Genomic DNA, 13206 nt, shown 5'->3' on the forward strand with positions numbered 1-13206 from the left:
CCGTGGAGATAGCCCGGGCGAAGGCAGCACTCGCCTCCGTAGGGCAACGCGGTGGGGAAAGCAATTCCTCTGTGGGCGACGGCTGTTAGCTAAGCAGGCCATCTCCCAGCCTAACCGGAGGAAGGAAAGGCCAAGCTCAGAATGGGGGAAGGGTGCCCGGCGAGTGGTGAACCTGAGGCGCCTCCGATGAAGATTGCAGGCACGGGGACAGCGAAGAGGTATCCTTGGAAGACGTCGGGGGAAAAAGCCACGACGCGGCGTCCCGTCTCTGGAGAAGATGAAACAAACAGTTGTCGAACCTCTGGAGAAGAGGGGGCGTCCGAAGACCAATCAACTACCCGACGCCGGCACGGCGGCGTAGAGTCCGCCACCAGCGTCAGTTCAACATCGACCGGCGCCGAAGGGGACGAAGAAACGAGCTCTGCCACGACGTGCACCGCGGGAGAACGGGGCAGGGTCGGAGCCGGGGCGCCAAGGAACGGCTCCGACAAGGCGTCGACTCGACCTCCGATGAGGCAGCTGCCTGCGTGGAGACACGAGGGGGACCCGGGGACACGCTCCGGCCCCTACGGCGCCACCAGGGCCAGCAGCCGCCGGTGCCTGAGCGGCGTCAGATCAGCCTCGGACAAGGCCGCCACCTGCCCAGAGGACAGAGGGGGACTCTAGGATGAGCCTCGAGCCCCGGCAACCTCCCGTGACACCACAGGGACCCCCGCGGGGGTTTGCTGTGAGGCAGAGGTCCGAAGGAGGGAACCCCGGAGGGCCGCACCCCGACGGCACCACATCTCCAGAACCTGGAGCCGAACCTGCAGTCGCCGGAGATGCCGCAGAAGTCCCCGCACACAGCAAGGGATCCGCAGACGTCCCAGGAAGAATAGGAGAAGAAGGAGGAGCCAAAGAGGCCTGCAAGGCCGCCGCATAGGCCTCCATCTGGGCTCTGGTTGCCCCTACGCAGGGTAGGAAGGCGACGCGCGGGGCCGCACAACCCGCGGAGAACCCGCGCCCCCCACAGGCTGGGGGCCGGGCCTCGGGGACAAACTGCGACACTTAACAACAGGTGAGCGACGCCCTTGCGGCCTTGGAGAGGGACGATGTCAGAGACGGAAGCGGCGGTTCTTGAAGCCTTCCGCGGGGGACGGACGCGGCGACGCCGCCATGGACATGCGGGCCGAGAGGAGTTTCATCCGGTGCTCCCTCCGGGACTTGGGCTTCATCTGCTGAGAAGCCTCGCAGTCCGGGGAGTCGTGGTGCTCCTCCAAACACCACATACAGATGGGGTGAGGGCCGTCGCCAACATCTGGCGTGCACAAGACCAGCACGTCTTGAAGCCCGAAGGCATTTGCACGCTGTTCACCAGAAAACGCAAAGCGCAAAAAAGGGGGCTTGAAAACAGGCCAGGAACACGATACGGATCTGCGTTACACGTGGAAAAGAAGAAAACTGACGTCAGTGCGCCGGGGTGGGGCTTATGTGACCTCGCTGACGTCACGCCCGCGAAGGACGTCGGGGCGGAGTCGCGAGGTACCGCTCCCCGGTGCGCAGAGATGCTAGGAAAGAAAGTTTTCCGGGTCATGTCTCACGCCTGGGGATAATTCTACGTTAAGGAATCTGCGGCTAGTAGTTTCTATCAGATTGGAGGATCAGCAGCTTGGGATTTCAAACTCCCCGATCCACAAGGATTACTTGATCGTTCTCTGAACAGGAGTGGTATGGTGCGGAAAAGGGTACAGGAGGCCTGAGCTCCGCTCGCGAAGAAAAGCGCCTATGAGCGAGAGCTGCCTTGGCAACTCCAGCATGCAGATTTGCTGACATTGTGCATTCTAGGTGATGGCTAACAGATCTAATCAAGGCTCTCCCTACTGCTTAAAAAGACTTTTCACCACCTCCAGATGGAGACACCATTTAGTGATGTGTTAGGCAACTTTGGCTGAGTTTGTCTGCCCTGGCATTCAGATAGCCCGCCAGGTGTTTAGCCTCCAAGGATATGCCCTGACTTTCCAGCCAAGTCCAGAGACGCAGCGCCTCTTGACAAAGGTGCCACATCCCTGCCCCACACTGTTCGTTGCAGGCAACAAGGCGGTGATGTTTGTTAACACCTGCACTAGCCTTCTCTTAACGGAGGGTAGAAAGGCTTTTAATGTCAGCTAGCTAGCCTGGAGCTCCAGAAGGTTGATGTGGAGTCCGGATTACGCCAGAGACCAGAGGCCTCTGATCTCCACCTCTCCCATATGGCTGCCCCATCCCAGGAGTGACGTATTGGTCACCAATGTGAGAGCTGGTTAGGGAGGGAGAGGGTCCTGCCACTGACCCAATCTCGGTTCATCAACCACCACTGCAGATCTTTTGCAGTTCCCTCCGAAATCTGGACCATGTCGGGAGAGATTTCCCTGATGGAACTTCAGGTCCCACTGCAGAGCCCTTACATACTGGCGGACATGTGTCTCAAGCAGGTTGCAAGAGGCCACGAGTCCCAGCAGACTCCGAGTCTGTCTCACTGAAATCCAGGATACAGGCTGAAATATCAATATTATAGCCTGAATATCTTGGACTCGGTGTTTGGGAGGATAGAACCGAAACTGTTTCATGTCCAGAACAGCTCAGATGAAAGGGAGCATCTGAGAGGGAGTCAGGTGCGGCTTTCGAATGTTGATAGTGAACCCCAGCGAATGCAGGAAGTCCGCTGTAGTCTGGAGGTGTGAGACAACAGCCTGAAGTGAGCCTGCCTTCAACAGCAAGCTGTTGAGATAGGGAAATACTGGCAGTCGTGATTTCCGCAGTTGAGTTGCAACCACTGCCATCACCTCGGTGAACACCTGAGCAGCTGTAGTAAGGACAAAAGGTAGCACAGCAAAAGTGCTCATGGCCCTCCGAGAGTCGTAGGTAATGCCTGTGGGCAGGCAGGACAGGAATGTGGAAATATGCATCCTGCAAGTCCAATGCTACCACCCAGTCTCCCGGGTTCAGAGCACAGAGGACTTTAAAAAAAAATGTTTTTTAACTTTCTTTATTGTCTTTTTCTCACAAGTATCACATTACAGAAGTAGTTCAAATAAAACAGTTATCCTTTCCATTAACTTCGTGCATCATCTAGTAACAACGAAATAACATTTATTTTTTGGTACCCAACCCATCTGAGTCACCCCCATGGGCATCATGTAGCACAGTTCAGCATTGAGTGGAGCATAGAGTGGACAGGACTACAGCGAGCGTGAGCATTTTGAACTTCTTCTTGAGGAAGAAATTGAGGGTGCAGGTCTAGGATAAGAAGAAGGCCTCCATCCTTCTTCGGCGCAAGAAAGTAGCGGGAACAACCACAACATATTTTTGGTGATGGCACCCTCTGCATGGCTCCGTTGGCCAAGAGAGCCATCACTTCCTGGCAGAGCAAAGAGAGATTGCCCTCCGTCAGCTTGTCACAAGTGGGTGGCAGGGGTCAAGAAGGGGAGAGAGTAGCCCCTTCGGACAATCTGAGGAACCCAGTGGTCTGATGTTAGTACCTTCCAGTGGTACAGGTGATGACGTATCCTGCCTACCATAGGGTGCCCATGATGGTGAGAGGGCCAAGTAAAGGGGCTTAGAGACTGCAGCTGCTGGGGGTGGACTAGCCCTACCCCTGGTTGCACGACACACGGGCCTGTGGGCACTGTGTCCTCGGTCACGCAGAGGCTGGGCAGTTTATGTGCCGTGGTGGCTGGGTGTCAAAATACGTGGCTGGAAGCCCCTTCCGTAGCCGTGAAAGGCAGACTGAGGTTGGCGAGGGGACATGGAAAGACCCAAGGACCTGGCCACAGTAGGAGGAGAGAATATGCCAGTATTTGGAGAGGTGTCCAGTCCGCTGGTGTCCGCCAAATCCGCACACCAGTCCATGTTAGGGTGTATGGGCTGGCATTCTTCAGGGTCCAGCGACCCCTGCAGCACCTTTCCTGGAGGACCCATCGGCTGGGGCCAGGAAAGCATGGCTTCAGTCAGCATTGATCAAGCCCCTCTAGCGCTGTGTCAGGAGTTGGAGATGCGAATGGGGAAGGCGCAACTGGGAGTGTCGGATTCGGGACCGGGAAGGTAGAGGTGGCACTGGTCTGGATCCATCCATGGATTCAAGGGGCCTGACTACAGGCTGGGACGTAACCGCCAGTGGAGAACCAAATGGGGCCACTCCCGAACCCATGGGGCCCGAAGGTGCGCCAGTGGGAACCGGGCATCCAAATATGAGGTGCATGGCCCCATAGAACTCATGGAGTTGGACGGATGGGGCGCTCTGGCTCTCAGAAACTCTGGGAGGCGCAGAGTAGGCCCAGGTACAACCATCTACTCAAGTCCTGAATGACTACCCTCCCTCGACTTCTCCGATGACTTCAACTTCACCCTGCCCATCAAAGACCTCTTCAACTTTTTACTCTTCTTCTTATGGTGGACTTACCCAAAGGCGACTGAGTGGGACGAGGATTGTGGGCTGTTTGACTGATCCCAGGACCTTCCGCTCGACCAGGATTGAGATAACTGCGGCGTCGCATGTCGACCAGCAAGGAGCTTGCGGGAGCGCGCCCTCAAGGCCTTGGGGTGCATGGTGCGGCAGTCGACGCAAGTCTTTGTGTCGTTGTCTTGTTTGAGGCACCAGATGCTGGTTCATCACCGACAAGCTGCAGGGCTTGAAGCCGCCTTCCTACCTGACATACCTGCCACACCAGGAGAAAATCTCAAGAAAGACTGACAAAGTGTCGAAAAAGATCAGTCAAAAAGTGTCTGAGGGTACCCCTCTCTGGATCTGCATTGAATGGCGCAAAATAAAAGAACTGTGGTCAGTGCACTGGGGTGGCCCCTATACACCCTGCACAAGTCACTTCTGGTGTGGATGACCCAGACGATGCCACACGGAGCCCAACAACGCCACCTACCAGCGCACAGGGGTACTGTTCACGAAAAAAAATTGTGGCTCTAGTCTGACACCTGGAGATATTTCTAAGGTAAGGAATTGGCAGCTAGAAGTTTTTATCAGATAGGGTATGTTCGTATTTTGGAATCATGGCCTACAAACTGTTTAAAAGAAGGCAAGCCAGGTTCGATCACTTAGTAATTATGATAAAAATCGGTTTGGAATGGCAAACCTATGGTCTCCTCAAGGTTTTACAAACCAAAGTATTTGTATCACATCAGGAGATCACTAAGCTGGAGGGGAAACTGGAGAAAAGCAAGATGGACACTGCTGTGTTTATATGCAAGTCAAGACTCACCTGCAGGAGGAAAGGAGGATGAGTACTGTGAGAAATTCCATTATAAAAAACAATCATAAAAGGGGCATGAGAACAGAAAGGGCTCCATTCTAAGGCGAGTGGTTTTCTACAGAGGCGGAGGGGAGGGAGCAGTAGTACTCCAGAGCATATGATTTTGGGGCATAAAATTCAGGATTTAGTGCTCCTGCACTAATTCCCACATTTCTTATTGCCTGAGATTTCACCCAGACCTAAGCTGCTTTTAGCACCCAAAGACATACTTCATCTTGCTGTCACAAGCCGCATCGATATTACTAGGTTACTCAGAATGGGCATAAAATCTGATTTTGCTTTAACCCTCAATGATTTAATCACTCCTAGAAAAGAAAAGTCACATTACCCATCCCCTCATCATAGCCACAATGTTAAACATGAATGCAGTTTCATTGGAGACCTTAAAGGTGGCATCAATCACTAGGAGATAACTGAGAGTAAGGCATAGGTATATGCAACTAACAACTTTTTAAAGAAGTGTCCTTATAATATCTTCAAGAAGCACTCATTGTGCTGCTCCTACAGTAGAATCTCCATTTGAGGCAATGATGACATTCTTATTTTGTTCAGTTTCATGAGACCGCCCTCTTGGGCACTGAGCCTCAGATATTTGCGGATATGCTTCAAGAGTGGTGTATCTCTATGATGATGGCCTTTGGACTCAAGGCAAGGGGAGGTATGCTTGAACTCATTGGAACCTGAAGAGGTGTATGGATATTGTCTGGCTCACTTGAGGTGTGTGCGCTTCAATCTGTGAACTTCATGAAGAAGTGCCTCTCCTAGACAGTGTGGCCAAATCTGATTGTGGACAGCTCTCCAATGAGCAGGTCACTTGTGCAGTCTTTATTCACAAGCCTCTTCACATCAAAGTGGGCTACTGTAAATGGTGCTTAGGCTCTGAAGATTCATTAGAGGTGTCAGATTGGGCCTGTACAAGATTTGAAGTGGAGGCAAGCTCTATTGATGGGTTGTGACAACAGGTGACGCGAGTCTGGTTAGAGCAGTCTTCCAAATGAGAAAGTCTGACTAATACCATACTGCTCAACATTGTGACGTTCAGCAAGACAGCCAATACATGTTTTGTCTTTGCATTATGTTTTCCCCACTACAGGAGGAACACTTATCATAATTAATAGTGGCTAGATGATTGGAAAGTAGAACAGAGACAGACTCTCCTTAGAGAAGACGGTTAAAGATCCAAATACATTTTAAAAAAACGTTAAACTTGACAGACATGTAAAGTCAAAAAATTCCTTCAAAATCAGATTTTTCGGGGGGGGGGGGGGAAAAGTTGAAGGGCAGAGTTCACTATTCAGGGAACCTGGCTTCTTACAGCAATGCACTATATTCTGGGTCTCTGGTCATTACAAGGTGCCGTTAAGGCTAAGAAGCTAAATTCTTTTTCACTGAGGTTGCTTCCAATCTACCTGTCACGCTTTTCATAATTCAAGAGGAAGAACAGTTCTAATTAGTCATTTATCTGAACTAACATATTTCTGGTTGGTACATACAAAAAGAGAACGATGAGTTTAGATAGGTATTTATTTAGAGATAATTTCACTAAGGGCCATTTTTTCTTTGAAGAAGTGGTCAGAATGGCCTCACATTGGTAGAGATAGTCTATCTCTATGAATGTCAATGAATATCACACAGTAAACAACAATAGTACCTCACTGTGTGATGTTACAGAATACAAGGCAAAGGCTTCTTAAGAACATTCCCACTTACATAGAGCAAAAGAAAATATTTGGTACTAACCAGCTGCATCCAGGAACTCTGAGATGGACTCGACGGGCATAAACTCATCCTGGAAGGTTTTCAGTGCTTTGTCAGCAGCTTCATAGATAGGCATGTCATTGTGTCGGATGAAGTCTGCAAGGGAGTAGGACCAGCCTCCTTCTGTGTTACTTGTGGGCACCTTCTACAAAAAGAATGAGTGTTAAACCTCAACTTAAGCTGTCGAGTGCAATGGAGCCTAATATTAACAGACACAGCACAGAAGCATCCTAGAACATTCAGAAACCTGGACTTCAAGACTTCAGATGGAAAGCAATACATTAAAAGTCTATTTAAGGCAATCCTTAAAAAGGAGCACTTGGTTATGTGTGAAAGGGGAGGATAGGACATGTATCTCAGGACACAATAGGACCACTCTCTAATACTTTTATAAACTCCCAATTTTGAGAGAAAGTGGCTTTTGTTTTTTATATTTCTGCCAAAACCTCTTTCAGCTACCCTTGGAGCCTTTTTGGCCTGAGCCAAAGAAAAAGACATATGCTATCACTACCTCAGTACTGCTTGTCATATGAAGTCGAGGAAAATCAGTTACCACTGAACCAGGACAGTGACTGTGTTCTCAGTAAGGACTGTTCATGTGTTTGTCAACTACTTGGGTGATACCAATTGAGCGGAGAGGAGAAAATCTTTCTAAAAGTGTTCAGATATTTGGATATACCCTGTTGTAGAAGGCTGATCCAGTGGAAAGAATATTGTAAACCAGGTTAAGTATATTAGTTGCAGAAATGAAACATCTGGAGACTGGACACGCTGAGCAGCTGGAATATCCAGGGTGAGCATCAATGTTCGGGTACAAATGACATTACCTAGAGGTAATTGGATAAAGAGATGTGTGTGGCATATTAAGGGCTAATGTCAGTTCATGGTACTATATTAAAGGTGCCTGCTTTCAAGGCCCAGCACTCACTGTGTCGGCTTTCATGGAACTGCAGTGAAGTTAAACAATGGTGTCATAATGCAAGGCAGTACACTGAATGTAACAAGGTCCCTGGCATTGCAAGGGACATGTGAAAGTTCAAGACAGTGCTCAGGATGTCATAATACAGGGCTCTACATGCATATTGGGAATATGGGTACTGTGTGGAGGGCAAAATTGAGCAAATCACTGGTCTCAAAATGACTAGAACCAGGGGACAAGATGTGTATGCCAGGATTAAGGCCACTGATCGAAATGTGACCATCATCCACTGAACTGGTCGTGCCATGGCTTAGGGTACTGTGATCAGTATGAATGGGATGACAGCACTACAGCAAGTAAATGAGAGCAAGTGGAAGTACAAGAGCAAGGAGAAGTCAATGTAGGTGGAGTGAGTGAGAATGAAGGGGAGTAAAGGTGTGTGTCCCCGTGTGTGTGTCCCCCCGTGTGTGTGTGTGTCCGTGTGTGTGTGTGTGTGTGTGTGTGTCTGTCAGCGTGGGTGTCCGTGTGTGTGTGTCCGCGCGTGTGGTTGTGTGTGTGTGTGTGTGTGTGTTTGTGTGTGTCCAAGTGCGCATCTAACTGGCTGTCTCCAGGTCACAAGCTGAATCATTAGTCCCAGGGTGCTGCTGCTTGTTAGCCTGAGACTGTAGTGCAGTGTGATTCAGGTTCAAGAACTCAGTTTCTCGGTAGACATTCCTTACCTTAAACATGCCATAAATGAGATCCACCAGGGCCCAGAATAGCAGGCTGGAACGATACACTGAGTATTCCTTCACCACCTTTTCGGTAAGCCTGGAGAAAGAGGAAACATGGGTCATCTCTGCGATCTTAGAAGACAGGAGACTCCTGTGAATGAACATCAAGCTTTGTAGCACTATGCTTACTCAACTTTATAATGTGCATGACCTTTTTTTTTAAGCAAATGGACTGCCAATGTTTACTGAATAATATTCTATATGGGTACCACTGTTTACCACTGGTTTCTCAAGCTCACAAAACTACTGAAATCCAACTAGAACAACCAAGTAACTTTTTTTGGGCACTGGAATCTTTCTAGGTAGTGACGGCAAGCAGTTGAGGCATGTTCAAGGAGGTCAGAGAGGTTATTAACTTGTATACAGATCGACAAACTAAAAAGTTACTCATCTTTGATAACACTCTTTTAGGTAGATGCCCTGTCTAACCGCCGATTCGTCACCTCCAGATTATTATATTCTCACACCTATATTGAAACACCTGAACTAGCCTTCCCTTGATGGAGGGCAGAAAGGCTTTCAATGCCAGTTGGATCGCCCTGAGCTCTAGTAGGTTGATGTGGAGTCCGGATTTCGCTGCTCTGATCTCCACCTCTCCCAGAAGAGCCCCCCATCCCAGAGGTGGAGCATCCGTCACCCCGGTCAGATCTGGTTGAGGAAGGGAGAGGTGTCTGCCGTAAACCCAATCGCGGTTCATTAATGACCACTGCAGATCTTCTGAAGTTCCCTCCGAGATCTGGACTGTGTTGGCGATATTCCCTGATGCTGTGCCCGCAGGAACTTCAGGTTCCACTGCAGAGCCCTTATATGCCAGTGGGAATGTGTCACAAGCAGGATATAGGAGGCAATGAGGCCCAGCAGCCTCAAAATTAGTCTCACTGAAATCTAGGAGACAGGCTGAAACATCAGTATCATAACCTGAAAATATTGCACTTGCCATTCGGGAGGATAGACCTGAACCTGCAACATATCCAGAACAGCTTCAATAGAAGTATGTGTCTGAGAGAGTCGTGTGTGATTTCGGAACGTTGACAGTGAACCTCAGTGAGTGGAGGAGGTTCACTGTGGTCTGGAGGAGAGAGACAACAGCCTGGGGCGAGGCTGCCTTCAACAGCTAGTCGTAGAGATAGGGGAAAGACCGGCATCCCCGATTTCCGCAGATGAGCTGCAAGCACTGCCATTACACCTTGGTGAACACCAGAGGGGTGATGTTAAGGCCATAAGGAAGCTCGGCAAACTGAAAGTACTTGTGGCTCACCATGAACCGCAGATAACAAGGAATGTGGAAGTATGAGTCCTGCAAGTCCAGCGCTACCAGTCTCCCGGGTCCAGGGAAGACCGTACTTGAACGAGCATGAGCATTTTGATCTTGTCCTTCTTGAGGAAGGCACATGTCTAGGATAGGACAAATGTCTCAGTCCTTCTTGGGCACTAGAAAGCAGCTAGATTAACCACAACCTACTTTTGGTGTCAGCACCCTCTCTATGGCTCCCTTGGCCAAGAGAGACATTACTTCCTGGCAGAGCAAGGTAAGATGGTCCTCCATCATCCTGTTGCAAGCAAGTGGAAGGGGGAGGGGTAAGTAAACAAGGGGAGAGATTACCCCCTTCAAACAATTTGAATAACCCATTGGTCTCATGATATCGACCACCAGCGGGGCAGGTGATGGCATATCCTGCCTCCCACTGGGTGTCCGTGATGGTAAGTGAGCAATTTATAAGAGTTTGGAGGCTGCGGAGGGGGGAGGGGAGTGAAGTGGAGTGGCCCAACCTCTGACTGCCTAACCCACGAGGTCTGTGGGTACCATGTTCTCTGCTACGCTGTGATCGAGAAGCTTGTGCGCCGCGGTGGCTGGGCAGGTATAGAGGCGACATGAAGCCCCTTCCGTGGCGACGAAAGCAGAGAAAGGCAGACTGGTGGTGGTAAGGGGCCATGGAAAGGTCCAAGGACCTGGCCAGAGCCCTGTTGTCCTCAATGCGTTCCAGCGCTGAATCCGTCTAGTCTCTGAAGAGATGGGAGCCATCAAAGGGCATGTCCATAAGCGATGCTTGAACATCCCCTGAAAAGTCAGTGCCATAAGGCCAAGGGCGATGAAATCGCTCTGCCCAGCAAGTCAGTGGTATCCAGTCCACATCTGATTGTGCACTTTGCTGTGTCCCTCCCATCAGCAACAGCCTAGCTGCTGGTGAGGACTGTAAGGGTTATGCTGTTTGCCACACCTGATGCAATGAGCTGCTATTGGAGGATGCTCTGTCCACACTATGCAAATACTGAAGACCTTGCCACTATTTCAGGTGCCATATGTTTAAATATTCTGCATGAAAGAGGCCAGCACTGAGGAATTGCTTGATACAGCCTTTAAGTCTGAAATAAGAATTGGATAATGGAAAGGCCATCACAAGCAAAGCAGCTACGAGAGACCACCCCATTTGTGATGATCCAAAAAAGGCCACACAGCCCACTATACAATACCACAAGTGCTGCATGTACCACAAGCCCTGCTGGTCTAAATGAGTAAATTGTGGGACCGTGTACAGCTTTTTTCACCTACCATCAATCCATATCATCATATACATTCACACTTGTATATTTACTCTCATTTGCGGCTTCTGGTCTTAAGTACACCTTTCAAAATACTTGAAACAAAAATATGAAAACAGACAGGAAAACTTTCAACTAATTTTACCACCAAGCACATGAAGCAAACTCTAGTTTTCTTTACCTGCTGGCACCCCCTGGTGACACCACCCTAGCATGGACAGCAATTAGCAGTCTCTTCAGAATCTCCAACCGGATGGATTTCCACTTCTCTGGTGGCCAGATATGAAGCGCAAGCACTGTGTAATAGTGAGGGCCGTCCACCTCAAAGGCACTCTCCACCCACTTCTCCTTTGGCAGCTCCATAAAAGTCTGTAAGTTTTTCTCTTCCCTGGAGGTTGCGCGGGTTCTGGAAAGGTATATTTAAAATTAATGGCAGCATCCACGATTTTTCCTCCACTCCACTTTACACACCCGTGCCCCCCCCCCCCCCCAACCCAGCTGTGAAACTGAATGCCATAAAGGCATCCAGTCAATATTGGCTTCTTTGAAAGGAAAAGCTACTTACCACTATTCCTAGGTATACATCGTAGGTATCCCCCCAAAATTCACCCATTAGATTTGGGAACACTTTTTAACAATGCAGCGGTCTTTAAAAGAGATATATATTTTGTGATCTAACTGGCTAACTTAATTTTGTTAATACATTTGAAAAGTGAAAAATAGATTAGTATCAGGATGTTTTTCAGCTTCTTTGGTGGTTTGGGAGATCCTACTCAATATACAGTATATTATAATTTCTTGACTCTTTGAAAGCTTTTAACACAAAAAACACTTTACTCAAAATGAGGCTCAGCAGGGCAGCCAGAACCGATAATTTACCAGCTGTTATAATTAAAATCAATGTGGACAAGTGGGCTAAACGTACAAGTTACTTACCTTCGGTAACTATGCATCTGGTAGAGACGATTCTAGCCGCAGATTCCTTAACGTAGACTTATCCCCAGGTGTGAGACTGGATCCGGATTTTTTTTTTGCCACAGCATCTCTGCGCGCCAGGGGCGGTACCACGCGACCTCGCCCTGACGTCGTCCACAGACGTGACGTAGGAGTCCCACCCCGGCGCGCTGACGTCAGTTTTCTTCGGAGAACTTTTCCGCGCCACAACGCGGAGCCATCACAAACAAAACTGTGAGAGTATGGGAACAGTGTGCGAGAAAATCAGTGAAACAGAAAGGGAAGAAGCGAATGGTGAGGAACAGCACCATTAGGGACAGTCCCAAACACTGCGTTACTGAAAGTCATGGAAAAGAAAGAGCAGAGCACTGCCCTGAGAAGCAACCCTGCAAAGCGAAGGCGATATCCTCCCTGGAGGCAGAAAAAACATGTGAAAAATGTCGTGGCAGACAACAAAGTCTGCAACCACAATCTATAACAGTGAAGGGCAACAAGTCCGGAACAGATGAGTAACGACAAATCACCCAAAGAAACACTATCAAGGAGTGTCGAAACCCCTGTAAAAAGCTGAGGGTCAGCCAAGAGACCCCAACCCAGAGGATTGCAGAGGAGTCAAACCCCAAGCAATGAAAAAAGGGAGAAGAGTATGAGTAGGCCTCACACTGGAAGAACCAGGATGCAAGGATGTAAAAGTACACATGAACCTACCGTCCAATTACCAGAAAACAAGGAGTGGAACACAGAAACAGAACGAAGCATCTCGCCAGGGAGGAAGAGAAAGAGGGCACCCGCAGAAGACAAAGCCACCCGGAGGGAGGAGAGTGCAGAAGACCAAGCTGAAGGGTCCTTGCAGAACGGGAAGGAAGGGCGGGCCGTGGAGGAATCTGCGGCTAGAATTGTCTCTACCAGATACATCGTTACCGAAGGTAAGTAACTTGTACATCTGATAGAGACTACTAGCCGCAGATTCCTTAACGTAGAT

The 13206-nt window shown here is 49.4% G+C and overlaps 1 protein-coding gene across 14 annotated transcripts in view; it reads right to left on the minus strand.

The window, feature by feature from the left end:
* Nucleotides 1-13206, minus strand: part of UBR4 (ubiquitin protein ligase E3 component n-recognin 4) — a 1980383-nt gene that overhangs the window by 11750 nt on the left and 1955427 nt on the right. For all 14 annotated transcript variants that reach the window (XM_085609056.1, XM_085609055.1, XM_085609054.1 and 11 more), the window contains 3 exons: nt 11452-11676; nt 8676-8766; nt 7020-7182 (listed from right to left, as the gene is read on the minus strand). In XM_085609056.1, the coding sequence (XP_085465182.1) occupies nt 7020-7182; nt 8676-8766; nt 11452-11676 (479 nt within the window). The remainder of the gene's footprint in view (nt 1-7019; nt 7183-8675; nt 8767-11451; nt 11677-13206) is intronic.

Source organism: Triturus cristatus, chromosome 1_2, assembly GCF_964204655.1.
Source record: "Triturus cristatus chromosome 1_2, aTriCri1.1, whole genome shotgun sequence".
NCBI lineage: Eukaryota > Metazoa > Chordata > Amphibia > Caudata > Salamandridae > Triturus > Triturus cristatus.